This window comes from Chrysochloris asiatica, unplaced genomic scaffold (assembly GCF_000296735.1).
Source record: "Chrysochloris asiatica unplaced genomic scaffold, ChrAsi1.0 scaffold00450, whole genome shotgun sequence".
Lineage (NCBI taxonomy): Eukaryota > Metazoa > Chordata > Mammalia > Afrosoricida > Chrysochloridae > Chrysochloris > Chrysochloris asiatica.
In genome coordinates, this window is record NW_006408968.1 from 699,864 (window position 1) to 727,808 (window position 27,945).

A 27,945-nucleotide genomic window follows, 5' to 3' on the forward strand; every position below is an offset into this window, starting at 1 on the left:
CGGAACCGACTCCATGGCACATAACAACAACAACATGGGTAAAATATTGAATGATGCAAAAAAACATCAAAAGAAGATGGAAGGAATACACAGTCACAGTATCAAAAAGAAATGGATGATGTTTAACCATTTCAAGAGATAACATATGGTATTGAAGGAAAAAGTCTAAGGTGCACTGAAGGCAGTGGCAAAGAATAAGACTCCAGGAGTCGATGGAGTACTAATTGAAAATTTCCAACAAACCGATGCAGCCCTGGAGACACTCACTTATCTATGCCAAGAAATTTGGAAGACAACTTCCTGGCCAGTTGACTGGAAGAGACCCATATTTGTGTCCATTCCAAAGAGAGGTGACTCAATGGAATGCAGATATCATCGGACAATATCATATATTACATAAAAGTAACATTTTGCTAAAGATAATTCAAAAATGGCTGCAATAGTATATTGACAGATAACTTGGAGAGGTTCAAGTTGGATTACATGGGACTTGAAATGATGTCAGAATAGATTTTGGCTGAAAGTAGAGCATACCAGAAAGATGTTTATTTGTGCTTTATTGACTATGCAAAGGCTTTCAACTGTGTAGATAATGACAAGCTATAGATAACATTGTGAAGAATGGGTATTCCAGAATACTTAATTGTGCTCATCAGGAATCTGTAATAGACCAAGAGGCAGCCATTCAAATAGAAGAGAACACCGAATGGTTTAAAACCAAGAATGGTGTGCATCAAGGGTTGTATTCTTTCACCATACTTATTCAGTATGTACGCTGAGAAAATAATCCAAGAACCTGGATAATATGAAGAAGAATGTAGCATCGGGGTTGGAAGAATATCAACTTTCAATATGCAGATGATACAACATTGCTTGCTGGAAGTGAAGAGGACTTAAAATATTTACTGATTAAAATCAAAGACCACTGCCTTCAATATGGGTTACACCTCTCAGTGTAAAGAAAATAAAACTCCTCACCACTGGATCAGTAAATAACATCATGATAAATGGAGAAAAGATTAAAGTTGTCAAAGACTTCATTTTGCTTGGATCCACTATCAACATTCATGGAAGCAGCAGTTAAGAAATCAAATGACATATTGCATTAAGCAAATCTGCTACACAGACCTCTTTAAAATGTTTGAGAGCAAAGATACCAGTTTGAGTACTAAGGTGCACCTGACCCAAGTCATGGTATTTTCAGGAACCTCGTATGCTTATGAAAGTTGGACAATGAATAAGGAAGACCATAGAAGAATTGATGCATTTGAGTTATGGTGCTGGAGAATAACATTAGAAGTACTATGGACTGCCAGAAGAACAAACATATCTGTGTTGGGAGAAGCAAAGCCAGAATGTTCCTTAGAAGCCAGGATGTTGAGAATTGTCTCTCATACTTCAGATTTATTATTTGGAGGGACCAGTCTCTGGAAAGGGACATCATGCTTGGTAAAATGGAAGTTTAGCAAAAAAGAGGAAGACACCTATAATGAGATGGATTGGCACAGTGGCAGCAATAATGGGCTCATGCATAACAACAGTTGTGAGTGTGAGGTTGGTGCAGGACCCAGCAGTGTTTCATTATAGGGTAGCTGTGAGTTAGAACCAACTTGATGGCACCTAACAACAACAACATGGAGTCTTGGTATGGTGCTGTAGGATAAGCACTGGTTAAAAGGTCAATTTGAACTGCAAGGTTGGTGGTTCAAATCCACCAGTCATTCCTCAGAAGTTCTATACAGGGTTGGTGTGAGTCGGAACTGACTCTATAGCACTTAACAGCAACAACAAATTATCTAACAATTTCCAGTATTAGTGGTGCTGCAAACACACCATTTGTAGTTTGGTGTAAAAAGTAATCAAGTGATTGGCTCAGCTGTAAAGAACATAAATACACCTATAAGTAATGTGTCTGGTCTATTCACTTTTGGAATGTTATGCAACCCTTTGGTTTGAGATAAAGTTTTCAGTGACAACATCATCCAGTGATTCAAAAGACAGACTAGGTAGAAGTGAAAACTGAGTCTATACTTCAAAAGGTGGCTCTTGACAAAAACACTAATGCTCCAAGTGCAGGTGAATAGCCCGAATAAAACCGTTTCTTGAAGAAAGTAGAAAAGAGCAATTTTTCTATCTCAAAGGCCATGTCACTTAACCAGGCAAGTGTAAGTAAATTAATAAAGCAAATATTTTAACTGTTTGATCTGTACCATTAAAAGTTAAAAAGTTTTGGTATCTCCTCCTTGGACAAATGGAACTCACCCTCTATCCAGAGTCACTCTCTGCATGGGCAGACATGAGTATTTCCTATACAAATCTACCTGGATCTTGTAGCCACTGGGCTAAGTGCTGTGGGTTAAGAATGGCTGGCCTTTCCCTGGCTGAGGGGTGGAGAGAGTATGTGCACGGTGAGGATGGTGGATCATTCATAAAAAGGTGGCATCACACATCATTCATAAAAAGGTGGCACTGGAGCATCTGACAACAGAACATAGGCTTAAGAGTTGGAGCCTGAAAGGGAGGTGTTGGGACCCAGCTTGTGCATGTATTTCTGGGTCATGATGGTGACAGGGGAATGGGATGTGTTTAGGAAGCTGGATTGCCAAAAGCTTTGAGCCTCAGAGTGTTTTGTCCTGAACACACAAAAAGGTGCTAGGTTTTGAGTAAGAGAGCACTGACCATCTTCACTGGGTCCTGCCTTCAGCCACCAGGGCTTCCAGTCCTTGTTCAGGGGTGTCCACTCTGGGGTGGACAGCACCAAGCAGCCCCACTCTTACAGGGGAGGGAGCTCTAGAAGGCCTTATGCTATGGAATGAATTGTATCTCCCAAATGTTGTTGTTGTTATGTGCCGTGGAGTCGGTCCTGACTCATAGCGACCCTGTACAGGGTTTCCGAGGCTGTAAATCTTTACAGGAGCAGAAAGCCTCATCTTTCTCCTGTAGAACAGCTGGTAGTTTCGAACTGCTGACCGTGAGGTTCTCAGCCCGATTCGTAACCACTACGCTACCAGAGCTCCTTATCTCCCAAATAGATATGTTAAAGTTCTAACACTTGATGCCTGTGAACGTGAACTTGTTAGGAAAAAGGATCATTGAAGATGTAATCAGTTAGCATGAGGTCATACTGGAAAGGCTGGGTCCTAATCCCATCTAAGTTGTGTCCTTATAAAAGAAGAGAAGAAACACAGAGATAAGACAAAGACAGTCATGTGAAGACCTATTTATAAGTCAAGGGACACCTGGAGCTATCAGAAGCTGAAAGAGACAAGAAAGGATCTTTCTCTAGAGCAGACAGACAGAGCAGGCTCTTGCCAACTGGATTCCTAGCTGGCAGAACCATGAAACAATAAATTTCTGTTCTGAAAAGCCACTCAGTTTACGGTATTTCATTATAGCGACCCAAAAACGCCTTACCTGAAGCCGCCTTCTTGTCTATGTCTGTTCTCTATTCGTTCAAACTCCTCAGAGGCCAGCACCATCCCACTGTCTGTCTGGTTATCCTGTGCAGAAAGAGCAAGCCTAAGGTATAGCCTTGTCCTAGGCCCTTCCTTGGGACAGCTGTTCCCAGCCAGGAAGGATGCACGAATCGCCACCTGTATATCTGCTGATTTAACGTCCCCTCTGTGGAAATTGAGCGATAACCTGAGCAGAGCTTGCAGCTGTGGGCTCACACACTCTAGTCCATAGGGGAAGAAACTGCAGTTCTGGTGTGGGGAGAATGCCTGGTCTATCCTTGGGAGGCAGCAAAGCTGAGACACCCCCCATTAGGGGCCCACAGACGGTCCTCAGGGCATGGTTAAGCGGCAGCACCAAGAGAAATGGGGACAATATTTGAAAGAATAGGATGGTTCATATTGATGATCACCATGGAGGAACATCGTACCTTCAGTTGAGCTTTGCTATACTTGATCATGGTTGGTTTGGTATTTATTCAGATTTACGCAAGAAAGGACTATAATCTTTTCAGAGTTTGAAGCCCTCTCAAGTATTCCTCTGATCCGGGCACTTGGGTCAACATGGTTCTGGTGTAGGCCTCCCACAGGCCCAGCATTCACTGACCAGGGCCCAAACCCACTGCCCCTTGTTGGGGAGGGAGGGTGGACTGAGAGGCTGGGGCTTGACTCCTGACTGAAATTCATGTTTGGGGAGGCTCGGTCTTTTTTTTACAAAATGGAGACACTAAGACCAGCCCCAAGGAGCATACCTGCTCATGCTATGCTCGCTATGTGTTTTCATCTGCATCTGAAAATACAGGTGTTACCACCTGGGGGGACCTCTGTATTTTCTTATACTGGGTATCCTAGCCTCATCCTCCAATGATACTGACCCCATGTGGCTTGGTGGTGCTGACTGAGCGTCACTGGGAAAGAGAAGCTGCGTTTCCCCTGGGGTTCCTTGGCTGTGGGGAGAGACCCCCTAGGGGGAGTGACAACAACAGTTACACAGGGGAAAGCAGCTGAGGGACAGAAACATCTTCTAAGATCCCAGATCCAGATTGCCTGAAGCTTGCCCTGAATTTGCCATTTTTCAGGGACAATGGACTCCCTTTTCTACCACTTGCTTCGGGAGTTCCAGCTGTTCCTTACCCCTCACCCTCTGCACCTGCTTCCCACAGAGAAGGAGCCCTGATCAGAAACCCACAACTTCCCTCCTCCCAGTTATCGCCAGGGAGCTCACCACTGAGGCTTTGGAGGTCATTGGGGTCATGGGAAATTCTTCAAACGTTTTCATTCTGGAGGGACCCTGGGTCTGACTTCCTCTGGCCAGGCACCCAGGGAAGGACACACAATTGTAGTATCTGGAGATTAGATGGAAAGTGTTGAAGCAACCCTCCTAAAAGCTCTCTCCAACTCTCCTTGTGCCCCTTTCCCCAGTGAAGACCCCAATTCTGGAGCATGAGGATCTGAGCCCCTCCTCAGGTCCCACTGGGCAGGCCTCCCTTATTCTGTTTCCTCTCTTGTACCTGAGGGATAAAGGCTTATTAATCCATCACTGGGAAGAGTATGATAGGAGAGTGGAGTGTACCCAGGTCCCCCTGTGGCCCTTCCCACACCAGAGTCAGACCATTTACAGTGACTTAATGCCGTGGGTTAATGCACTGCACTGCAAAGTCTGTTTGAATGGCAATGTCAGCAGATCAAGCTCACCAGCCGCTCCTGGGAAACCCTATATAGGATCCCCATGGGTTGGAACCAACTTGACAGCACTTAACAACAACAACAACAATGACCCCTCACATCTCTGCAATTTGCTTTTCCTTGATGACTGATGAAAATAAAATATACCATGTCCAAAAACTCCCCAGTTCTACCCTCATCCCATCCCACCCCTGGCCTTGGAGGGCAGCTGACCTGGCAGCCAGGCTGTGGCGGTGCAGGCTGGGCGGGCTGCCCTCAGAGTCAGCACAGGCGATGTGCAGGGCAGTGGTGGAAGCCTGCAGGAAGCTGCCCTCCTCTGAGCTCTGGGAGCCACGAGGGGGCATGAAGTCCTCCTCCTCCTAACAGGGACAGGACAGATGTTTAGGGTCAAACATCACATGCTCCCTCCCCTAAGCTCTTCCAATAGGTGGTACTTCAAGTTTGATAAAGGCTTGCTCCATGCTGCCAGTAAAATCATGGCGACCCCTTGTGTATCAAAGTATAATTGTGCTCCATAGGCTTTAATGGCTGACTGGTTTGGAAGTACATCGCCAAGCCTTTCCTCTAAGGTACTTCTGGGTAGGTTTGAGCCCCAACCTTTTGGTTCCGCCAAGTGTCCTAACCATCTCTAATACCTAGGAACTTCTGCTGTGTGCCAGCTCCCCTAAATTTTCACAACAGTCCTCCATGTTATAGATGAGGAAGGTACCCATCAGGGAGGAGACACAGGCCAGGGCCCAGTCAGAGAAGAACATCCTTGCCCATGGTCCTTGGTTGTCACTGAAGTCTCAGGAGCCAATGTGAACCATCGTTTTCCTCTTGAAGCAGTCCTGAATGCTGGGCAGCAGGCTACTCACTACTTTCTCTTCTATCCCCACTGCCCACCAATGCTTCCTGCTGTCAGCCCTGAGCTAGGTTCTGAGCTGGCTCTAGCCCCCACCCTGAGAAGCATTGTATGGCGGGGGAGATATGCTGCGACACAAGTGATAAGGGCCCGTGTACTTGGTGGGCACAGGGTAGAGTGGGCCTGCACAGTGGTGAGGGAGTGGATAGATGAGTTCATTAGTCCAGTGCTAGAGAGGTGAGGGTCTGCTTTGTAGCCCCACTGAGGAACCAGCACAGAGGTGGGAGAAGTGCGGTGCCCCCAGCATCACTGTGATGGTATTTATCATGAAGTGGAGCCCCCCATGGGCAAAGATGAGCTATGACCATCTGCGTGGTAGCCAGGGAGGCACTCGTGTGTGTGCTCAATGGACGACGCCTGTGTTTCTACTTTGAGTGACGGGGCATGGAGGTAGGGATGCAGGCAGTGGGCACTGGATGGCAGGCCCAGGTGCCTGGATGCTGCTCCTGCACAAACTCTTGCCTGGAAGCTGAGAGGCTGTACAGGGCTGATAGGGCTGGATACAGGGCTCAGTGAGGCAGCCAGAGTCAAGGCCAGGGCCAGGGTCAGGGTGGGGCCCTGCTGGGCAGAAGGGAGGTCTAGGAGAAAGGACCAGAAGTTGCAGCAAGACAGGGAGGAAGGGCTCACCTGCTGGCCCCCACCCTGCAACAGGTCCCCCAGGATCTCCACCAACTCTGAGAACGCAGGCCTCGCCTTGGGGTCTCCAGACCAGCAGCTAAGCATGATGCGACGTCTATAGGGTAAAGTCAGGGTATAGGACTGTGGTCTGAACATGCCTTGGGCCCCTCCACCAGTAGACCCCATCCCAGCCACCCTGGCCTGTCCCCAGTCCCTTCCACCTCTTAGACCCATGCTGACCCTCCTGCCTCGTATTTCCTTCCCTCACTAAGCTCAGTGCCCATCCCTAGGGATGCCTTCTCTGATCTCTTACTATGCCCGGCTCCCTTGGGGTCCCCCTCTCAGGGCCCACTACAGTGTGGTTACATGGTGGTCTGTGTGTCTTTAGGACAGTGGCCAGGCCTGTGCTATTCATATGGCTTCCAGGGTTAGTAGCCCCTGGCAGGCACTAAGGAGAGTTGTTGCATGGATGAGTGGGGATGGAAAGAGTGAAGTAACAGAATGCACATGACAGGATCCCCAGAGAACCCCTTTGGGACACTCACATGGCTGGAGTGGCCAGCTCTGGAGTCCTCATACGGGTGCCATCTTTTAGACGCTGGCAGAACTCCTCGTTGATCTGCACCCCAGGGTATGGGGAGGCCCCTGACAGCAGGAACAGAATGGCACGGGTAGGAAGAAAGCATCTCACTGGTCAGGCCTGCCACCCAATCGCCTCCCCTCACCCATGGCAGGATGCCCTTCCTGCTGCTCCCAGTTGGGCCTGGATCATGCCCTGGATCTTCGCTTGATCATGAGAGGATGATGCACCCACTTGCAAGGGCTGCTGTGTGAATGGGAGTGGTACCTAAGCCAGGTACCTGGCACATGGTAGGCATGTGCTATGTGTTAGCTAAAACTGGTTACTGGGATCATATTATCAACAGGGGTGGGAGCCAGTGTTGATAATTTCAGCAAAAACTAAGTTCCACGCCTGCCTCAACTGCTTTTCGGGGCAGCGTGCCCCCGCTTCCCAACCAAGTCCCTCCTGAAACCTGTCAGTTCCTAATCCTGAACTTTTCTCCCCCTGACTCTGACCTAGTCACCTTGTCTCTGAGGACTACTGGAGTTGCTCTAACTGGCTTCTCTGTTTCCCCTCTTGCCTCTCGATCATTCCTAAATTAGCAGCCAAAGTAACCTTTTCAAAACATGTGTCAGATGGCATCTCTCCTTTACTCAGAACCCTGCAACTGCCCCCAAGAGCTTTAAATCCCAAGTCCTCACCATGGCCACAGGGGCTGGCTGCCTCTCCTATCCCAACAGCCACCTCTTCTGATCCACACCCCCATCCTCAGCCCCTGCCTGCTCTGCTCTGCACCCTGACACAAGGCTGAGCGCCTCTTTTCTGTAACTGTTCTCCTCCACCTCACCTGCACACCATTCCAAATCAGTTGCCAACCAGTCAATTTAGACTCCTACCTACTCCACATGTGTCCCAGTGGGGTTTTCAGTGGCTAATTATTTTGTAGCTAGATCACCAGCCATTGCTTCAGAGGCACCTTTGGGGTAGACTGCAACTTCCAACCTTTCAGTTAACAGCCAAGAGCATTAACAGCTATGTGCACTACCCAGGGACCTTTGCTGGCCCCCAGAACTTACAGAGCAGCCTAATTCTTCCTGCACTCTTTAAAAAGAAAACAAAACCACCACCAACAAAAATCGATTCTGACTCAGTGACCCTATAGGACAAAGTAGAACTGCTCCATAGGGTTTCTAAAGCTGCACATTTTTACAGAAGCAGACTGCCACATCTGTCTTCCATGGAGCAGCTGGTGGGTTTGAACTGCTGACTCAGTTGGCAGCTGAGCATTTAACCACTGTGCCAGCAGAGCTCCTGCCTGTACTCTTTGGACTGCTTTAGTTTTAGTAAGAGCATCTACCATTGTTGCCGTCTGATGGTAGTTTTCACTTATTCAATGCCGCCCCACACACTAGCTGAGGACTTCTGTTGTCTTGTCCACCATGGGCTTGCATTAGCCTGAGTGCTTGCTGAATGAACGCTCAGTCTCCTCTGTAAGGGCAGGAGCAGCATGCCCTGGAGCTGACAGTACCTGGACTAGCAGCCACAGTTACATGGTGGTGGGTTCACTGGTAGCACTCACCCAAGGAGAAGATCTCCCAGAGTAACACCCCAAAGGACCACACATCACTCTGCGTTGTATACACCTTGTCAAAGATACTCTCGGGGGCCATCCACTTGAGGGGCAGCCGGGCCTGCAGGAGGGAAGTGTAACATCTGCCTCTTAGGACTCTGACCGCTCCCCTGCATGTGTTCTGACAGCACCAGCAGGGTCCCTGCTCTGCTCTTCCCCTTCCCTTCTCCCTGCCCTGTGGACCCCCACTCTGGCCTTCTTTCCCACCTTCTCCTGCAGGTGCCTTTGGTCTCACTTGAAGATTTCTTCCCTGCTGTGGTTCTCCTGGGTCTGCCTGCTGTTCTCTTCCTCTGAGGTCTTTTGGGGCAAATTCTGCTTTCTCTTCCAATTCCTGGCCAGCTCACGTGGGACCAGGCCCTGAACACACTTTTCCTCTGACAGCTCTGCCTTGCAGACAAGCTTTGTTCCCTCACTAGAAGCCTGGTGGTCACTCTGGACCTCTGCCCTTCAGTTGCCCCTCCCTCCTGATGCTGCTTCCCTATGACCCACCTCTTTCCCTCTATGGCCTCTACCTCTGCCTCCTTCTTTCATCCTGCTGTCCTTCTCACAGCTTGGAAGTGGGGAGTAGCTTCTATAAATGCACACCTGGACCTCACTGCCACATGCCATGAGTTCAGGTAAAGGACCATAGCTGAGGCCGGGGCTGTGAAGGCCTAGACAAATACTACATGTCTCCCTGCTTCCAGCCCCTTCCCTTTCTCCCCACAGCAAACTCCTGATTAGCCTTGGATGCTCATTCAGTACCATCTCTTCTTGCTGGATTCCCCCAGCAAGGTACATACTATCTCCCAAGCATCAGTTTTGCCCAATTCCATATCTGCATGCCCAATCCACCAGGGCAGGCTAGAGACTCCATGTATACCAAATACACCCAGGCACTGGGCAAAACACAAGTTTCCATCTGGGCACTTTGGTCCCTGCTAGTCAACTCCTGGTTCAGTGGGCTTCCTCAGTGGATTTTCTGGGGTTCCCTGCATGCTCAAGCCCCGCAGTCCTCAAAGAGAGTCCAGCGGACAGTGAGTCCCCCAGCAGGTGGCAGGTGGCCTGGATCTTGTAAGCCTAGTAGACTACAGCCCTCTGTCAGCCTCTCCCCATGGTCCCAGCCCCACACATCCCCATCTAACCCACTACCTCCACCTCCCTTTCTCTTAGTGGCCTGCACTCACACTGCCCTTTCGGACATAGTCGGGGTCTTTGTAGATGTCTCGGGCAAGGCCAAAGTCACATATCTTCACCACGTCGCTCTCTGACAGCAAAATGTTCCGAGCAGCCAGGTCCCTGTGGATGCACTAGGGATAGATATGGAAGGTGGGCAGTGAGGGGCCATCAGAATAAGACCTTGGTGACACCCATTCCTGGAGTTCTGTGGTGCCCACCTCAGCCCTGCTCTTTTGGGGAAAGTATAGCTCCTGGTTAGCAATTGACGCATTAACTCCAAGTCTGTGTGTCTCCAGGACTTGCCACAGAGAGGGCTTGTGGGATTGTGGAGCTGGCAGAGATGGCTGGGAAGTCACCCAGACTCTGACGTCACATCTGACTCTACCACTGACTAGCTGGGTGACCTTGGGAAGTCACTTCCACACTTGAGGCTCACTTGCCTTCTCTGTAAAATGGGTAAGACACTGCTCAGCCACAGGGTTGTTGTTGCGGGGGTGAAGTTAGGACCAAGTCTGTCTTCCCAGGCTGGTGGGTTTTCATCTTTCTACCCTCTGCCAGGGGGCAGCTCACCTTTCGGGAGGCCAGGAACTCCATCCCCCGGGCCACTTGAAAGCTGTAGCAGACCAGGTCTTCCATAGTCAGTGGGCTAAGCCAAAGATCCTCTGCTGCAGGAAAGAGTGAACTAGGCTCAGGAGGGACCTTTACCATGACTCATCTTCCAGACTCAAAGGGCAACATCCTGGCTGCATCCCTCCTGGTCTTGTCTCTGAGGACCCTGGCACCAGCAAAAAAGCTTGCTGGTCCCCTCTTCTGCCAGTCACCCTCCACATTCCAGAGTACAGAAATTTATATTATGCCATTGGGCCTTTGCACATGATACTTTAACTGAACTGCTCCCCTCTGTGAAGCATTCTCTTATTCATCCTGTGATGCTCAAGTCAAATGTCTCTGTGAAATTGTCCCTAAGGTGTTCTTCCTTCCCAAGGTTCTTTTCTGTGCACCCTTCTCCTGCCCCTACAATCTTCTGTGTCTCTGGCAAGAGAGTGAGCGCCTTCATGGAGGGCACCAGGCCGGCTTATCCCAGGGTTCCTTGATATTGAGTTATCAGTATCATTGTACCTGCCAGACATGTTGGGCATGGGGAACACAACCTCTTACCCTCTTGGGCTGATGGCTCTCGTCTTGCCACACCCTTGCCCATCAGTAGCCGCATGAGAAGGGCCCTGTCACTGCTTACGGATTGGTTTCTTTGGTCAGCCTTGGCACCCTCCACCATGGCATGGAAGCGCCTTCGCTGCTCTGGGGACTTCTCCTGAGGAGGCACATAGAGGTCTTAGAGCAGCTACTCCCTCAAGTCCCGCCCTTTATAGTAGAAGAGTCCCTCCCACCTTGTACCCGCCTCCAGCTCACCAATAGATATCCTGGAATGGAGGCGGGCACCTACCGCGTAAGGATTGAAGGACTCCCGTTTGGCGCGTAAGAAGTTGGAGAGGTTGCCGTACTTGCAGAACTCCACGATCACCATGAGGGGGCCTGGGGTACGGGAGGATAGAAGGATGATGGAAGGATGCTTAGTGACTAAGGGCCAGCTGCGCAGAAAAGCCCCAACCTGACACTGGCCACGCCCTCCACCCCTCTTTAGCTCCGCCCTTGCCCATAGTCCACTCTGTTCAGTCCGGGTTCTTTCTAAGCCCAAAAGGTCTCTCCCACTTAGAGTGCCCATGCGCCCCAGAAAACCTCGCCCTCCTCTCTTCTTCCCCACTTCCCCCTTCCCGGCTGCCAGAAAGCTCGGTACCGTTGGGCTTGGTGCACGCCCCCAGGAGGTTGACCACGTTGAGGTGGTTACCGATGTGGATGAGGATCTTGAGCTCCGACATCAGGGCACGGTGCTCGCTGGCTGTGGCACCCTCTGGAGGAGAAACGGGGATATAGTGATTGTTCAGGACTTCTGCCCCAATGACTGCCATTACTCCATCCCAGCCACCGGCTAAGGCATGATCAGTGCTCTTGCACATGACGTTACGCAAGGTCCCCAGCAGGTCCGACTCGACTCTCTGAGGCAGGAATGAGGTGGGATTGGGACCCAGAGACTCCCTGTAGAAGCTTGAGTAAGCTGCTCTGGCTCTGAGCCTCACCAGCCCCCACAGAGCTGCTTGGTAACCCTTTACACCCTCTGATTCCACACCTTTCAGCATTTTCACGGCCACGGTGTCGCAGCTGCTGCCCTTGTTGATGCCAAAAGCTGAGGCTTCCACCACCTTCCCGAAGGCCCCATGGCCGAGGACTCTCCCTGTGGGGGTAGGGAGTGGTCCCAGGTAAGCTGTATGGGAGTGAGGGTGGAGCAGGGTGGGCAGCAGGAGTGACCAGTTGGTGAGGCCTCCTGGGAGTGGGAGGAAAGCTTGAGCCTCTTTGCCAAACAGGAAGAGCGTGGGGAGCAGGAGTGGGAAAAGGGAAAGGAGAGCAGACAGGAAGGCCTTGCATCCTCTGCCGCAGGTGTGACAGACCCACCCTGCTCAGAGCAGCAGGAAGTGACCTCCGGGGCCTGGGAACTAGGAGCCCTGGTGCAGTTTTGGGGATGCATGACCAGATGGACAGGTCAGACTAGGTGGAGGCCCTCCTGGCACACGTTCTGAGAATGGAAGGATTTTAGTCACTCCAACTTCCATGTACAAGGAGTCCTGGTGTGACGCCATAGGATAAATATTAGACTGCAAGTTTGGTGGTTCAAATTCACCAGCCACTCCTCAGAAACCCTACACAGAGTGGCTATGAGTCGGAATTGACTGGACTGTACTTAACAACAACAGCAGCTTGCATGTACAGCCTGAGCTTCAGCTGCCTATGCCAGGAGGGTGGGGCAGGGCAGGGACTGGCCTTACCCAGGTGCAGCCGTTCTCTGGGGAACTCCCACTGGCTGGCATCATAGGACAGATATTCACACTGCTCTTCCAGGGGCACCTCACCCGGGTCCATGATGATGGACAGGTAACTGGTTTTGATGTCTGCATGGGCCGGCTGAGAGTGGGAGAACAGTTCATTGATTTGGCCATATTGCTGTACCTGGATAACACTTCACCCAGGACATACGGAACCTCTTTCAGGGCTTTCGATCAAGGAGGGGACAAACAGAAAACTGCTGTGTCAGAGCCCAGCGCAGAGGAAGAAGAGGTTGAAAGACCCCAGGGCTTGGTGAACCAGGATGGGGACTTTATTCTTAATTTTAAGGACTGTCTAGGGTGAGGAAAGTGGGAGTGATCCCATGAGGAGCTAGGGAAGGGCTCAGCATAGGGAGGGGTGCTCACCCTCCTCATGTTACAGAAGATAAGGAGGAGGAGGACCCAGAAGAAGACAGCTATGACGCCAGTGCCCACGAGTATAACGATCTCCATGCTACCTTTATCCTCCGATCCTGAGTGGGCAGAAACAGTGTGGGTGTGTGTGTCAGAGGCTGGGATGCACACTGATGGAAGCGCTCCTTCTGGTGCCACAATATGCGCGAGGAGGTCACCAGAAGGTGCGGGGCGGGGCGTGGGGGGGGGGAGCAGGGGCAGACAGGCACTGAGGGTCTCAGAGGCTAGACCTTCCACGGCCACGCTGGCAGAAGAGTTGACACAGCCTTTGGCGTTGCACACGCTGCACAAATAGCGGCCCGCGTCCTCCTCACGCACGCGCTGGATGCTCAGTTTCTGGTTGGATTCCGCCAAGTCGATGCCTGTAATAGGCGGGGTTCAAGTACTGGTGGGTCTTGGGTCTCTGGACCCCTCCCTTCACCCAGGTGCAATCCCCTACCAGACTCCTCCTCCAGCAGCCTCTCGTCTTTGTACCACACGATGCTGGGAACATGCACTCCGGCCACTGGGCACCGCATCTCCAAGGAGTCGCTCACATTCACCAGGAGGTCGGTCAAGTTCTGCGTGAGCCGTGGGGCTTCTAGGGCTGAGGTAGAGGGTAGTGGGAGAGGGGATCTAAGAGGAGCTTCTGGGCACCTCGGGGAGGAGCCCTCCACAGCTGGGCAGAGGGTAGGGAGGGGGCCCAAGAGTGATAAGGTTGCACAACACGGAAGGGCCGGGGGTTTCAGGTGTGAACTGCCTCTCTGACGTTGGGTGAGGAAAGCTGCCCACCTTCACGGCAGGGTGGGGAACGCTCCTGCAGGACCTGACATGCTAATGGACTGCCGAGTGAGTGCAGGGCTGGGGGCAAAGGCAAAGCAGCGATTGGTCTCTGGGAAGTCCCGCCCTCCGCGGCCGGTCGGTCCGCCTCACCCTGCACTGAAAGGTACTTCTTGTGGCAGTGCTTGTCGTGACTGCGCCGGTCCTGCACCTCGCACACATAGTCGCCCTCGTGCTCCGGCGCCACTCGGGAGATACTCAAGCTGAGAGTGGTGTGCCGCGCCTCTTGCGATGCCTCCTCCAGGCTGGCGGCCAGCGGTGTGGCGAACAGGTGCACGTTCTTGCAGTCGAGTAGCAGCGGGTTCCCGTGCACGTCGTGCAGCGTGGACAGGTTGAGGCGATACAAACGCAGGTGCTCATACGTGTAATTGTCAGCCTGGCAGCTCAGGCGCACGGCCTGGCCCTCCAAAGGCTCCTCGGTTGGCTCTATTTCGATGCTGAAGCCGTCAGGGATGGCTGGGGGCGGGAGAAGGAATTACCTTGACATTGCCCACTCTGCTTACCTACCTGCCTGATGCTCCACTCTCAACCAAGTGTATTCTTGGGTCTGTATCTGGGCCTAGACACCTTCCAGAGCCTTCCTCACATCGTTACTAAGGTCCTTTCTTAAACCTCTATGGGGCTAGTGATCTGCCTCTCTTGCTGCCCCACCTCTTCCAGAGCCCAGATCATCAGTGAATTCCTTGTTACCAGCCTCCTTGCCTTCTCTCACTACTGGCTAGGCCTCATACTCTCCTTTCTCTGAAGCAAGCTCCCCGTGAGATTTTTGTCCCTCTGGTCTCTCACTGTCAGGCTCCCGTGGACTCCTTTCCCCTTTCAGATTTATCATTGGCTCTGTGTCCCCTTCCAGAGGTCCTCATCCTGGACCCAATAATTGTCCACCCTTGGATTTCTAAACTATCCTGAGGTTACTAACTCATTTGAAAGTCTGAAGAAACCTCCTCAGGACAAAAAAAACACATGAGCTTTTTACTGGACTGAGTTCTACATGGAACTGTGGAGTGGGAGGACAGTCCTGGGGGAGGACCTCTTTCCCTACCCCAGTGGACCAAACCCCTGGTCTATATACATTGAACTCCAAATTGATGCCTCCTGTTCAAATCCAGGGTCCCAGCAGGCTCCAGGTATCTTTCCCAGAAATTTGGTGGCCCCCCAATCTGGACTCATCCTCCTCTCCCACACCTGCTTTTTCCCCTCTTGCACCCCCACTGGCTCCTTCCCTGGAAGGTGGCTAGCTCTGGGCTCAGTCTTGTCACTCACTGGTCACGTAGAAGTAGATGAGTCGCTCATCCTGGCCCACCTTGTTGAAGACCACACACTTGTACATGGCAGATACATTGGCATCCTGGATCACCAGCTTACTCACCGTCTGGACAGAGCACAGGTAGAAGGGATCTAATCCCTGCCCAAGGGCCCCCACCTTAACCCTCCCTTTCACCAAGGGGGCCTGCTCTGTCACCAGAGTGATGGAGAAAACAGAGGCTCTGGGCTGGAATTGACCACAGCTCAAAGGCAGGACCAGGAATAGGGCAGGAAAGGAAGTGGCTGTCCAGGAAAGTTGAGAGTCAGCACAATAGACAGTTGTGATTGAGACTGTGACTGGGGTCAGGGGTCTGGCTCTGACTGGCTCAGTCTGTGACCATGTTGAAGTGGGCACAGAAGGCTGGCACTGAACTTAGTCCAATTCAGAGTAAGGATTCAGGCTGTGCTCACATCAAAAGCCAGTCACTCCTGAACTGGGGTCAGTTTATTGTCTGAGGTCACTAGCTGATCACCTTGTGGGATCCTTGTGATGTGCCCACAATATCCACAGGACTGCCCATAGCACCTTTCCCAATGTCCATGGGAGTGGCCAGGGGAGGAACTGGGTCTCAGGCTTCCAGAAGCACTCTGGCCTCCTGGGAGGAGGGAGCTTGGGAGGCAGGGGAGGGAGAGGACCATAGGCCCTGCCTACCATCCAAAGCACCCCCCTCCAGTCAGGCACTTCCTGGCCAGGCCTGGAACAGGAAGAGGCGCTGGAGGTGTGCAGGAAAACAGGAAGTGACTGTAGGAAGTGGGTGCCTTTGTTCAGCCCCCTTCCCCCGCCTGGCCTCTTCTCGGCATTGCCCCTAGACTGGACCAGTAGCTCAGCAGCCTTCTTTGGGGACCTGGCAAACCCCAGTTACCCTGTGCCCTCAGCCCTGGGGCCTGTGGTGAAGTGGCCTGGGATCTCAGCTTCCTTGTCTGAGAAGTGGCCAGAGGTCCGGCCTGCCATCTGCTTGCAGGCAGGGAAGCTGAAGCCCAAAGACACTGCAGAAAGGCCACCTGGCACTCAGCGGCTACCCCCAAAGTTCTGCAGGCAAGTTGGAAACCAAAGTGAGGAGTGATCCTCTCCCCACAGCCCTTCTCCTTCTTTACTGTCTGAGATCTGCTCTGTGTGACCGCTCGGTGGCACAGCTGGCTGTACCTTATTCTTTCCCTCCACAAACTCAGTCCAGGTGTCCAGGCTCTCAATGGGGTTCACAGCATCCTGCATGGTCACCTCCCTCCAGTCCCGGCACTGTGGCATGCCATCCCGTTGCTGCCGTCGGCTGCGAGTGACGAGGGGACAAGGGCAGGTCAGTGGTGTGGGTTAGGGGTCAAGCCTCTGTTATACTCAGAATCATCTGATCACTCTGTGATGGTCAAGAACTAAAGGTCTGGAGTCCTTCTGGAAGCCTGTGACTCGGCCCCTCCTTTGGCCACCACCCTGGGTGCAGGGAAAGGCTCTATCAACAGTCCTGTGGGCACATCATAAAGATCCCACCTGGTGACTGGCTTGCCCTAGACCTGGGATGATAGTGGAAAACAGGGGGCTTTGTTTCTGTAATACTGACTCCCATCTCTTAACCCACAGGGCCCTGCACCCCATGCTACACAGGTTGCCAGACACATCCTCCTTCCCCCAGGTACCTGCTGACACAGAGCAGTACACCCTTCCTGGTTCTGCCATCACACTCCACCACACCCTACATGTACCCCTTTGTGAAATGTTCACTTGAGTCTGCCAGTCAATCTCCCAGGTATCACTCTTCCACCACAAAGTCCCTTGGCCATCTCTCCTCTTCCCTTTCCAGGTGCTGCAGCCTTTCTCAGGGCCAAGTATATATCCTCAGCACCTTGGACTCCCACTGGGATTAAGGGGACAGCTCATGGGAAGCTCTTGCCTGCCCCAGGGCTTGATCAGTGGCAAAGCATAGTGGTGGAGCATCAGAGAAAAGTGAATTCTGGATGTGCCAAAAGTGACCTAAACAAGAAATCCTTGGACAAGAAGAAACCCTTATGAGCCTTGAATATTTCCAGGCTGGTCTGGACACATAGACCATCCCAGCTGAGTCACCCCACTAGCCATGACAGAGCCACAGGCCCTCTGCCACTGGGCTGCTCTCATCTCCTCTCCAGGTTCCCCAGTTCCTGGTGTCAGGCCCCCCCAGCCTGTGATCCTTCAGTCTACCCCACGGGGATATGAGCCACCAGTCCTCTGCTCAGAGCCCTTTTCTGTCTTCCTAATGCCTTATGGACAGAGTTCAGTCTAGGTGTGCTTCATGCCCTGCTGGCCCTGCCGATCTCAGCACTGCATGTCCTATTGTCTCCTGCTTATCTAAGCTGTCTCGATATCTGCCCTGAGTGTCCCCAACCTCTCTGTCCTGCTGACATTGTGAGTGTAGCTCAGCAATTGGGCTGCTTGTTGCTGCCTGAACTTGGAAAAGTCATGTCACTGCTCTGATCTGATTCATCCTTTATTAAGGATGCATGGTGTACCATGGGGCTCACAAGCTATCTCTGAGCTGGTTGCTCACTGGGAAGAGATCCCTTGCTGCCCAGAGACACATTCTGTGGGCCTCCTCTGATGACGCAGTGATGCATCTGGAGGTTTTACTCCTGAGAGAGGCTGGGTGTGGTCAGTCCAATGCCTAGTATCCAGACCAGGCCTGTTGGTGGTGGTGGGGTGGCTGACACAGGGAGAGTATGGGCCATTTCAGGCCTCCTCCCTACTCCATCCCAGGAGAAGTGGAGTCAGGGATGGGTCACAGTGAAATAGTGATGGGTTCATTTGGAACAGGGTTGGGTCTAGAGGCGGGTGCAGGGAGGAGATGTAGGTGATGAATGGGCTGCCAGCGGGACTGGGAAATGAGATCACAGATGAGGTCGGGGTCGGGGATGGGCTTCTGGCATAGAGGAGGATGGGCTGGAGCCATACTCACAGGCTGCGCTGGGCGAAGGCCTTGCAGGGTGTCCAGGGCCGCCAGTGCCACTGGACGCTGAGGGGTGGGGGCACCCCATAGGCGGTACAGGTGAGGGCTTGGCGACTGTGGTGAGAGTAGATGCTCGGGGAGGAGGCCTCCTTCTCGTGGATGTGGGGGGGCACTGGGAGGCATAGGCAGATAGCCAGTTAGCCAGCTTCCACCTTCCATGATCCACTCTGGCCAGGCCGTCCTTTCACCCAGTCCCAACGTCCATACCGTTTACTCTCAGCTCCAGGCTGATGTTGCGCCTCAGGCCAGCAGCTGAGTTCCAGAGGGTGAGGGTGTAGGTGCCAGCACTGGCCTCTGTTACCTCCTTGATCACCAGGGCATGTGGATTGTGGCGCCCTGACACTGCCTTGCCATCCTTGTACCTGCCAACAAAAGTGTTCAGGGCCTATGTGGAAATGCCTGGACCCATCATCCCTGTCTCATCCTGTCCTATACAACCAGAGGCAAAAAGATAAGGTCAGGTGCTGGGTTCTGATGGGCCGGGTCAGAGCAAGGGACCTCTCTGGGATCTGACCAGGTGGCTGCTGAAAGCCTGGCAGGAAGGAACCTATGACCTAAAGAGACCTGGAGATGGCCTCTCACAAGAGAGTCCCACAGCTGAAGTCCCCCGACCATTAGGCAGCTGCTTCAGAGAAGTCCTTGGAGGTCCCCGGCACCTCTTTCCCTCCCTCCAAGATCCTCTAGGAGTCCTGGTGTGGCGCTGTGGGTTAATGCGTCAGACTGTAAAGTTGTTTGAACTGCAAGGTCGGTGGTTCAAAGCTCACCAACTGCTCCTTAGAAACCCTATACAGGGTCGGAATCAACTCAACAGCACTTAACAATAACAACAAAGCCTCTAAGCCTTTCTAAAAATAGTGAGTTGACTCTGTTACTGCTTGGGCAGGTGTCTTCTCTCTGTTGTGGGCAGCCTTCTGAGCCAGGCCTGTGAGGCCCAGCCCAGAGAGTCCTGCCACCCCAGCTGAGCTTCAGTCTCAGGACCAACATGGAGCTGTCTCTCTCCTGGGCACTGAGTAAAATGGCAGTGACCTTGGAATCCTAACCACACTCCCAAAGCTCCATGTTGGAACCCATTTCCACAGGCTTCTTGGCTGTCCTCTGGAGGGCTTTCCACTTATTACATCCCTTGATTGGCTGCTCTTTCCTCTAGATATCTACAAGTTTCCCTCCTTCATTCTGCCTGTTCAAATACCTGCTCCTCAGAGAAGCTGCCCATGACCCTTCTATAGGAAACAGTACCCCCCACTCTCCTTCTTCCCCTGCTTTGCTGCTCACTGGCACATAGGTTTTACACATGTGTCTGTTGATTGTCTGCCTCTCCACTGACCTGTGAACCCAAGGAGGGTAAGGACTACCTTCCTGATGCTTTGATTCCACACACAGAACTACACCTGACAGGGTAGATGTCTAAGCAGTGTCTGCTGCAGGTGCAGGACCATGCATGTCCCACAGTTCAGGGTGCTCTTGCCTGAAGTGGAACTGGACTTCCTTCAGGCAGTTACCCTGTGTACTGAGTTCTGGATGGTGTCTGGGAATAGTTCTTCCCTGGGAAGGACCTTCCCCAAGGGTGTGTGGAGAGCTAAACCAGAGAGGAGTGCTGTGGGGTGACCCTGGCATGGAATCAGGGGAGCACAAGGCTTTGGGCATCTCTCAAGAAGGAGACAACAGGATGGGGATGCAGGGGACACTTCCTAGTTCTTACCACAACTAGGCCCAGAGAGGGATGAGGCCTGCCTGTGATCACAAAGTGAGGCTGGTCAAGGCAGGGATCAGTAGGCGTCTTGCTTTGCTTTCACAAATTCTGAACTACTAGACAGTCTGGCAGCCTCTGGAGACATTGCAGCTCTGTCCCCTACCCTACAAACCCAGCTTCTGGACACAGTAGTCTGCTTGGCTGCATCTGAGGTCTGGCATAGGCTCGAGCCTCCATCAGCTTGTGCACTTGAGTATTCACAGGCCATCCTGGACTATTCTCAGGGCCCTGAAGAAATGGGCTGCAAGTGGGACTTGGGAATAGGATCACAGCTGAGGTCAGGATGGGGCTCTGGAATAGGGGAGAATGAGGATGAAGCCACTCAGAAGGGGCTGACTTCCACGGCAGGTATCACACATCACAGACCCCAAAGCCTTGTGACCAGTATGGTAGAACACATGGGGCCTCCTGGCCCAGCCTTTCCTGGAGGAAGGTGCCCCAGGTTGGAAAAAGCAGTTCCTCTGGCGAAACCAGAAAGGACAAAGCAGAGTTCTATCACAGGAGGCTCAGGACTCAGGTAGGAATACCCTTCCCTCTTTCCACCTCAGTTTCTTCATCTGTACAATGGGGACTCCGATAAGTAAGGGGTCTATCATGGGTGGACCACTCAGCACATCCTGCAGGGGGAGCATTCTTCTCTGCCGGCCACAGGCCAGGAGCCTGGGCTCCCTCTGCTTCACTGCTGTACAGCTCAGGACTCCATACCAACTTGGCACCTCAGAATTTCTGGCTAGGAGGGTCCTAGGGTGGCGACCTAGTAGTAGGGAGGCCTAGGAGACCTAAGGCATGGCTACGCTGGAGCTGACTCAGTGTTGATCCAGCTGGAAGGGCCCTTAGAGATGATAAGCAGTTGCAGGAAGCAGTCAGATAAAGCCCCAGGCTTTGTCTACCAAATCCACACCTAATGGAAAGCCAGCATTTACAAGTTTTAATAGTTTGGCAACAATCTAGGTTGACTTTCATTTCACCTGCAGAGGGAAAGAGCGCTCACTGTGTGAACAATTCTTAGACATCTATGTACAGTGGGCCCTGATCCCAGATCTCAGCACCCAGGTCCTGATGGGGACGAAAACTGGCCTTCCAACCCATGGTCTGTTCCCAGGACTGGTGGGTAGTGAGGGCAGGGGGTGGCTGGGCCCGGGGAGCCAAGGCCATTACCATTGAAACTCTGGTGGGGGGTAGGCCGCTAGCTTCACGGGCAGTTTCACAAGCTCGTCTCCTGCCGTGGCCTCCAGGACAGGATCTTTGAGCCATTCGACACTGATGAAGGGCTTTTCTGTTAAACGGGAGGAACCAGTGTAAAGCCGGGCTGGCCTTGCTGACCCACCTCTACCTAAGATCTAATATGACAGTTCCGGCACCCTCAGCTGCTGACCCCTGCAGATAGGGGCTTGCCTCGTGCCAGGGTTTGTGAGTTGGGCAGAACTTCATGCATGCTCTCCCTCCTGGCTCTGGGTACACCTCATGCATACCTTCCCATTGCCCAGGTATACTATAACCTCTGACTCTGGGGCCACACTGCACACTGACTCTTGTAACCTAGGCTTGGTGACACCTGCCAAACCCACGCCATACCATGCACAATGACCTCGGTGCTCTCCCGGAATCGCTGGTCACCGTTGTTGGCCTCGCATACGTAGGAGCCCAAGTCGTGCTGGCTGACATTGTGGATGGTCAGGATGCTGGAGAGCTCTGTGTGGGTCTGCTGTGAGCGCCGCTCTGGTACCCACTTACCCCGCTCTGCCTGCCCACACCACGGAAGCCACAATCAGAGATAGGACTCTGGCAGAACTGATGCCAAGTACAAACTCCCTTGTCTTGGAACCAGACCCAGAACTTTCCTTGGAGCAGGAAAATTCTTGCAGGACTGAGCTGTGCCTCCTCTAGACATAGCCCCAGTGCATCTTGGACACTGGGAGGGTGAGGGCAGTGTCTAGGGATTCCCCAGGACAGACTGGGCCCAGGGTAGGCATGGGCAGTGTCCAGGGGATTCTGGGAAATGCTGGGTACAGGATGGGTATCAGCAGGAGGTAGGAACCCTGGCAGGGCTGAGACCTCACCTGCTTCCCAGGATAGTCCCAGTCAAAGGTGACACCTGCATTGAACTCAGCCCAAACGGTGCAGTTCAGGACCAGCTTCTCCCCAACCAGCAGCTCTAGAGACTTCTTGGGGAACAGCTGGATGTCATAGAGCTCATTGCCTGAGACACACAGCACACACAGTGACCCCTGAGACCTTGGCTTCAGAACTAACATGCTTGTTCCTGGGCACTGGGGTGAGGAATTGTTCTCAGTCCTCCTCCACAGCCCTCCCTCCCAAGGCAGGGCATGTGGTCACTGGGCTGATGGGTCCTACCTGTGATATGCACGAGGAAGGGGCTAGATCGGAAGTCCTGGCCACCCAGGGTGGTCTCACACTGAAGGTACAATGTCTCTCGCAGCAACTGCACGGGCACCCGCATGCCCTGGCGGTCATCCCACACCACCTCCTGCTTGTCTGGCCGCAGCACTGAGTTTTGCTGGAGGGACATGGCAGCCATCAGGGCCTAGCTGCCCACTTCCTCCCAGCCAGACCAGAAACTGCCTTTCCCAGGGACTGGACAGGCAGGCTGGATCCCGGGGTAGGGGTGGAGACTATACCAAACACAATGTGACGTTGAGGCCTGGAATGGACACCAGGCAGGGCACCCACATGAAGTCCTTCCTTTTGACCAGGAGTGTGTGCGGCTGGTTGATGAAAGGCTGCTCGAAGTCTGCAGAGAGGGGACAGGAGTTGGAGGAGGGGAAGGTGGGCTCAGTGACTCTCTGGGGATGGGGTCAGCAGGGGCAGTCCCATAGTACTGGACAGCCTCTGACTGACTGCAAGCCAGGGTTGGCAGACTATGGGTGGGCTTGCAGGGCCCCCACTGCCCCCTGCCTGGCCTGGCAGCCCGCCGAGAGGGAGTACTAGCCTCACCTCTCACGAATACGTAGACACTGGCTGCGGTGGTGCCCTCGATGCGGGCCTTGATGTACTTGTAGTAGCAGCAGTAGCTGCCCGTGTCATTGGCATGGGCTTCACGCAACAGCAGCTCCTTGCAGTAGGGCCTGGTGTCTGTGCCCTCACAGTCTCGCACAACCCCCGTGTCCTCACTGTCCTTCTCCCCCTGGGCTGGTGCCTCCTGAGCCCCTGGCCAAGTCCACTCAAGAGGGTGCTGCCCCCTGGCAGAGGACAGGAGAGGTCAAGAGGGCCCAGCTGTAGCCCAAGAGGAGGTCCCCGAAGAGCCCCCCTCCCCACTTAAGGGTCAAGCCTTGTTCACAGCTTGCCCACTCTGAGGATAGGTGTGTTCACAGGACAGCTCAGGCCCACACAATGGGCCCGCCCCGAGCCCTTTGGGGCCTCTGCCTGGCTCAAGGTGAGGTGCGGTCTGTGCTGGGCTAGCCTGCAGAGACGCTGGGGATCCAGGGAGGGTAACATCTCTGAGGCCCAGGGTAGGTGTGGGTGGCTGGGGCTTCGGGTCTATACAGGGTGGCCTGGGGATGACTTAACAGTAAGTATTGGTCACCTGGGGTCAGTCTGGGACTAGTGAGAGGCCATGTGGGGTCAGTTGCGGTATGCTGGGGTGGGTGGAGTTAATGTAGACTAGGTGTGATGTGAGGGGGGTTGGGTGCAGGTGTCTGTAGCTGTAGGGCAGGCGATGTCCCTGTCCCTCCAGCACAATGCATGCACACAGCTCCCTGGGAGCCCCACTGAACCCAAGGCCTCTCAGCTTTGGGGACAGCCTGTCTTCTGGGTTCTCAGCCATCATCTCCTGCCTCAGCCTTCTCCAACCTCTGGCCTGCCAGCTAGGAGGCACCCCGGCCACTGCTTCCCTAGGCTGGGGGCCAAGTACCTGCAGGAGATGGACAGGCTGTCACTGGCGTTGATGACGTGGGATTCCTCTGTGATATTCAGGCTCGGGGGGGTCATGGAGTAGCCGCTCACCAGACCTGGAGAGGAAGACAGGGTTACTGGTGCTGGCTCCGGAGGTTACAGGCAGCAACCTGCCCTTCTCGGTCCTTGGGAGCAGACCCGGCAGCCTGGACTCCAGGGAGTCATGACTGTACACCTGAGCATCCATGTATACCTGAGCATCCCAACCTGCAAGGCTCCACCCAGTCTGACCCCTGACCCCACTGCCAACTATCCCTGCCAGAGACCTGATCTTGCCCTCAGATAGAGTATAGCCCAAGTGAATCTGTGTGTGCATCTGTCTGTGTCTGTGGATGTTTATCTGTGTGTCTGTGGAACTGTGTTTGTGAATCTGTGTAATTGTGTAAATTAGTTTGTGTGACCAGCTGTGTGTGCCTATGTGTGTGTCTATGGCTCGGTGTATGGTCTTGTCTTTCTTGTCTGTGTGCCAGTTTGTGCATCTCTGACATGTTAGTGTGTGTGTACATATGAGCTTATGGGTGTATGTGAGGCTGTATGTGTAGTGGGGGATCCCGGTGGGGGTGGGAGCAGGCCCTGGGGGGAGGTCTGGCCTGGAATCTGGCAGATGCATCCTGCCAGGACCATCCTGAGACAACAGGAAGGGAGGACTGTGTGGCCGGACGCCCAGGGCTGTGTCCTGTCCCTCCCCCCAGGTCCCTGTCCTCCTGGGGGAGTGTGGCCCTCTATCCCACCCCCAGTCCCACAGGGCAGCAGCATTCTGGGCAATAGAGGTCGGGCTCTTCTGTCCTCCCCAGCACAGCTTGCCTGGCTCCTGCCCTGACTGCCAACTGGTGTGGGGTGGAGCTTGGGGGCCCCCATCACATGTGGTTCTATAACACCCTGACCCAAGTGAACCTAGGAAGAGGCAGGGTGGGATGCTCAAATACCAAGATCTTTAACACCAAGCCAACACCACAGCCAGTACAGGGTCAGTCCCCTTCTGCCCCTCCCTCCAGCCTCCTAGGCACTGCACCAGTGTGGCCAGCGCTTACGGAACACCTAGTCACACTGAACCAACAGGGCAGCCTCTGGCCTGGCCAGCTGCTGCAACTTCAGTCTGCAAAGCCCTTCCTTAGCCTGTCCAGAGGAGCCATGATGGCGCAACGGTTAAAGTGCTTGATTGCTAACCAAAACATTGTTGGTTAGAACCCACCAGACATTCCGAGGGAGAAAGATGTGGCAGGCTGCTTCAGTAAAGAATGTTGTTGTTGTTAAATGCCTTCAAGTCAGTTCCGACTCATAGTGACCCTGTATAGGGTTCCTGAGGAATGACTGATGGGTTTGAACTGCCGACCTGTGGTTTGCAGTCTAGTGCTTATCCAACAGGGCCACACAAAAACCCCATAAAGAATACACAACCTTGGAAACCCTCTAGGGAAGTTCTCCTCTGTTCTATACGGATGCTGAAAGTTGGATTGACAGCAGCGGGTTTGTTTTGTTTTGTTTTAGTCAGAGCCCAGCTAGCACCTTCCCTAGCATTCTGGCCAACATCTTGCCTTGAAACCCATCCTAGTCTAGTGTCACAAGGGGGCAAGGGAGCCCCAGACTCGGTTCCCAAGACCTACTCCCCATCTGGGCTCTTTGCCAGGTCTGCCTAGCCTCCTCCCCGTCCCCTACCTCTACTCTCATGGATCTCCAGGCCTTGAACATACACCTCAGTAGTTCTATGGAGAGAGATGGGTGCCAGAGTTCTGGGAAGTCCAGCAGACAGGAGGCTCCCCTCCAGGGGTGGTGAGGGGGCAGGGAAGGAACCTTGGAGGGCACCTTTGAGCTGGGCTTTGAAGGACAATGAGGTGTTTTCCAGGCAGCAAATAAGGCCATTCCAAGCAGACAGCAGGCAAATGTGTGGCAACTAAGCCCAACATCCACTTGGTCAGGTCTGACCAATGATAACTCTGGCATATGGTCAGACCTGAAGTGCAAAAGAGGAGAGATGAAGGGGCATCCCCATCCTAGTCCCAGGACCCTGGATACTGAACAGTGGTTATACCACCAGTAGAGGTCATGGCCCTATGAGAAGGAAAAGCTCATGTGGAAGTCTGAGGCTTTGCATTGGGATCCTCAGAGAGGCTGTGGCACCCCTTCTCTGGCTGCACAGCTTTTCAAAGCAAACACCTGGCAATGGTCAGCTCAGCTTCCTTTGATGGTTCCCCTTTGCTTCCAAGATAAAGTTCAACTTTGTTAGTAGGGCATGCAAGGACTTCACTTTCTCTTCAGCTTCATATTCTGACACATCTTCAAAAGCACGGGCCTCTCTCTCACCATCATCCCAAATGCCAGACTTTTTCATATTTTCAAGTTTTGCCTTTGGCCCACTAACCTCCTTTTTTAAGAGCTAGCTCATGTACCCCTGCCTTAGGGAGAGTCATCAGTTCTCATGCAGTGCCGTCCTCAACCTCCTCTGGGTTTCTACTGTTAGAAACCTGTCAGATTGAGTTGCACATTTCTGTTTACATCTGAATAGAGGCTGTATTTTATTCATTTTCCTAAGCCTTATACAGAGGACATGTGTACACAAGAGTCAGGGGATGAATACAAGAAAGGGTGTATGGATAATGGATACAGGATAGAAGAATGGTGGATAATCAGGTGAGTGGATGTGTGGAAGGAAGGAAGGAAAGAAAGAGAGGTAGATAGATAGATGGAAGGAAGAGTGGATGGGTGGGTAGGTGGATGGATGGAAGGAAGAAAAAAAGAACAGGAAGGAAAGAAGAAAGGAAGGAGTGGTGGGTGGATGAACAGATGGATAGACCCTGAGGGAACTTCCTTCCTGCTGGTGGTGGTGGTGGTGGTTATGTGCCATGGAGTCGGTTCCGACTCATGGCAACCCTGTATAGGGTTTCCAAGGCTGTAAATCTTTACAGGTCCAGAAAGCCTCATTTTTCTTCCATGGAACAGCTGGTAGTTTCAAACTGCTGACCTTGAGGTTAGCAGCTCAACTCTAAACCACTACGCTACCAGAGCTCCTTAGTTTTCCTCCCTAGAGGCTATGATACCACCAAAGGAAACATTCATATTGCTGTGCTAAAATGGAGGGACCATCCATCCTGCTCCTCCACCCTTTTGTTGTCACATGCTCTGATTTATCCCAGTGCCCACTCTGCCTACACTGACCTTCCTTTGGGACCTGTGATGAGTACACTTTGCAGTACACCTCACTGTCCTCTTTGAATGTTCCCTCTACTTCCTGTCTCATCTAAAACTCAGCTTTCTGACTAAGGACACTCTGCTCTGGGCAGTTACTGCTCTCACACTACACCAGCCTGAGGCCAAGAGATGTAGTTGGTGGCCACTTCCCTTCCCTAAGCAAGCCTCTTTGAGGATCCTGCTCTAACTGCACCATCCTCTGCCCCTAAAGCTGTCAGCGTGCTCACTCACTTCCCCTCATTCTCTGCTGACTAGAGCGCCTGCCTCCCTACCACCCCACCTCATGTCATTCTCCATGACCTCAACATCCATATGGTGACTCACCAACACCCTGGCCTTTGAGATTCTTGACTGCATCATTCTGATTTTCCGTCCGCTCTCCCTCACCACTCGCTTTGTTCTAAGGGGCATTCTGGTTGTACTTCTTCCAAGACAGCTTTGTTTGTTCTTCTGGAAGTCCATGGCATTCTTCACCAACATCATATTTCAAATGCATCCCTTTTTGTCCTTATTCATTGTCCAGCTTTCATGTGCATATGAGATGATAGAAAATACCTTAACTTGGGTAAGGCACACCTTAGGTCTCAAAGTGACATCTTAGCTTTTTAACACTTTAAAGAGTTGTTTTGTTTTTTTCCCAGTAG

General features: G+C 52.7%; 1 protein-coding gene across 1 annotated transcript in view; it reads right to left on the reverse strand.

The window, feature by feature from the left end:
• The window catches only part of FLT4 (fms-related tyrosine kinase 4), a 53,764-nt gene that overhangs the window by 8,366 nt on the left and 17,453 nt on the right, over positions 1-27,945 (reverse strand). Inside the window, exons 4-31 of the mRNA XM_006877260.1 lie at positions 24,075-24,171; positions 23,159-23,403; positions 22,843-22,955; positions 22,559-22,721; positions 22,264-22,403; positions 21,779-21,947; positions 21,362-21,479; positions 18,661-18,815; positions 18,403-18,565; positions 16,626-16,749; positions 15,440-15,548; positions 14,273-14,635; positions 13,800-13,946; positions 13,591-13,722; positions 13,313-13,419; positions 12,890-13,025; positions 12,196-12,300; positions 11,806-11,919; positions 11,455-11,543; positions 11,169-11,322; positions 10,581-10,675; positions 10,019-10,141; positions 8,802-8,913; positions 7,206-7,305; positions 6,670-6,775; positions 5,352-5,497; positions 4,678-4,798; positions 3,415-3,500 (exon numbers count right to left, since the gene is read on the reverse strand). Of these exons, the coding sequence (XP_006877322.1) occupies positions 3,415-3,500; positions 4,678-4,798; positions 5,352-5,497; positions 6,670-6,775; positions 7,206-7,305; positions 8,802-8,913; positions 10,019-10,141; positions 10,581-10,675; positions 11,169-11,322; positions 11,455-11,543; positions 11,806-11,919; positions 12,196-12,300; positions 12,890-13,025; positions 13,313-13,419; positions 13,591-13,722; positions 13,800-13,946; positions 14,273-14,635; positions 15,440-15,548; positions 16,626-16,749; positions 18,403-18,565; positions 18,661-18,815; positions 21,362-21,479; positions 21,779-21,947; positions 22,264-22,403; positions 22,559-22,721; positions 22,843-22,955; positions 23,159-23,403; positions 24,075-24,171 (3,832 nt within the window). The remainder of the gene's footprint in view (positions 1-3,414; positions 3,501-4,677; positions 4,799-5,351; positions 5,498-6,669; positions 6,776-7,205; positions 7,306-8,801; positions 8,914-10,018; positions 10,142-10,580; positions 10,676-11,168; positions 11,323-11,454; positions 11,544-11,805; positions 11,920-12,195; positions 12,301-12,889; positions 13,026-13,312; positions 13,420-13,590; positions 13,723-13,799; positions 13,947-14,272; positions 14,636-15,439; positions 15,549-16,625; positions 16,750-18,402; positions 18,566-18,660; positions 18,816-21,361; positions 21,480-21,778; positions 21,948-22,263; positions 22,404-22,558; positions 22,722-22,842; positions 22,956-23,158; positions 23,404-24,074; positions 24,172-27,945) is intronic.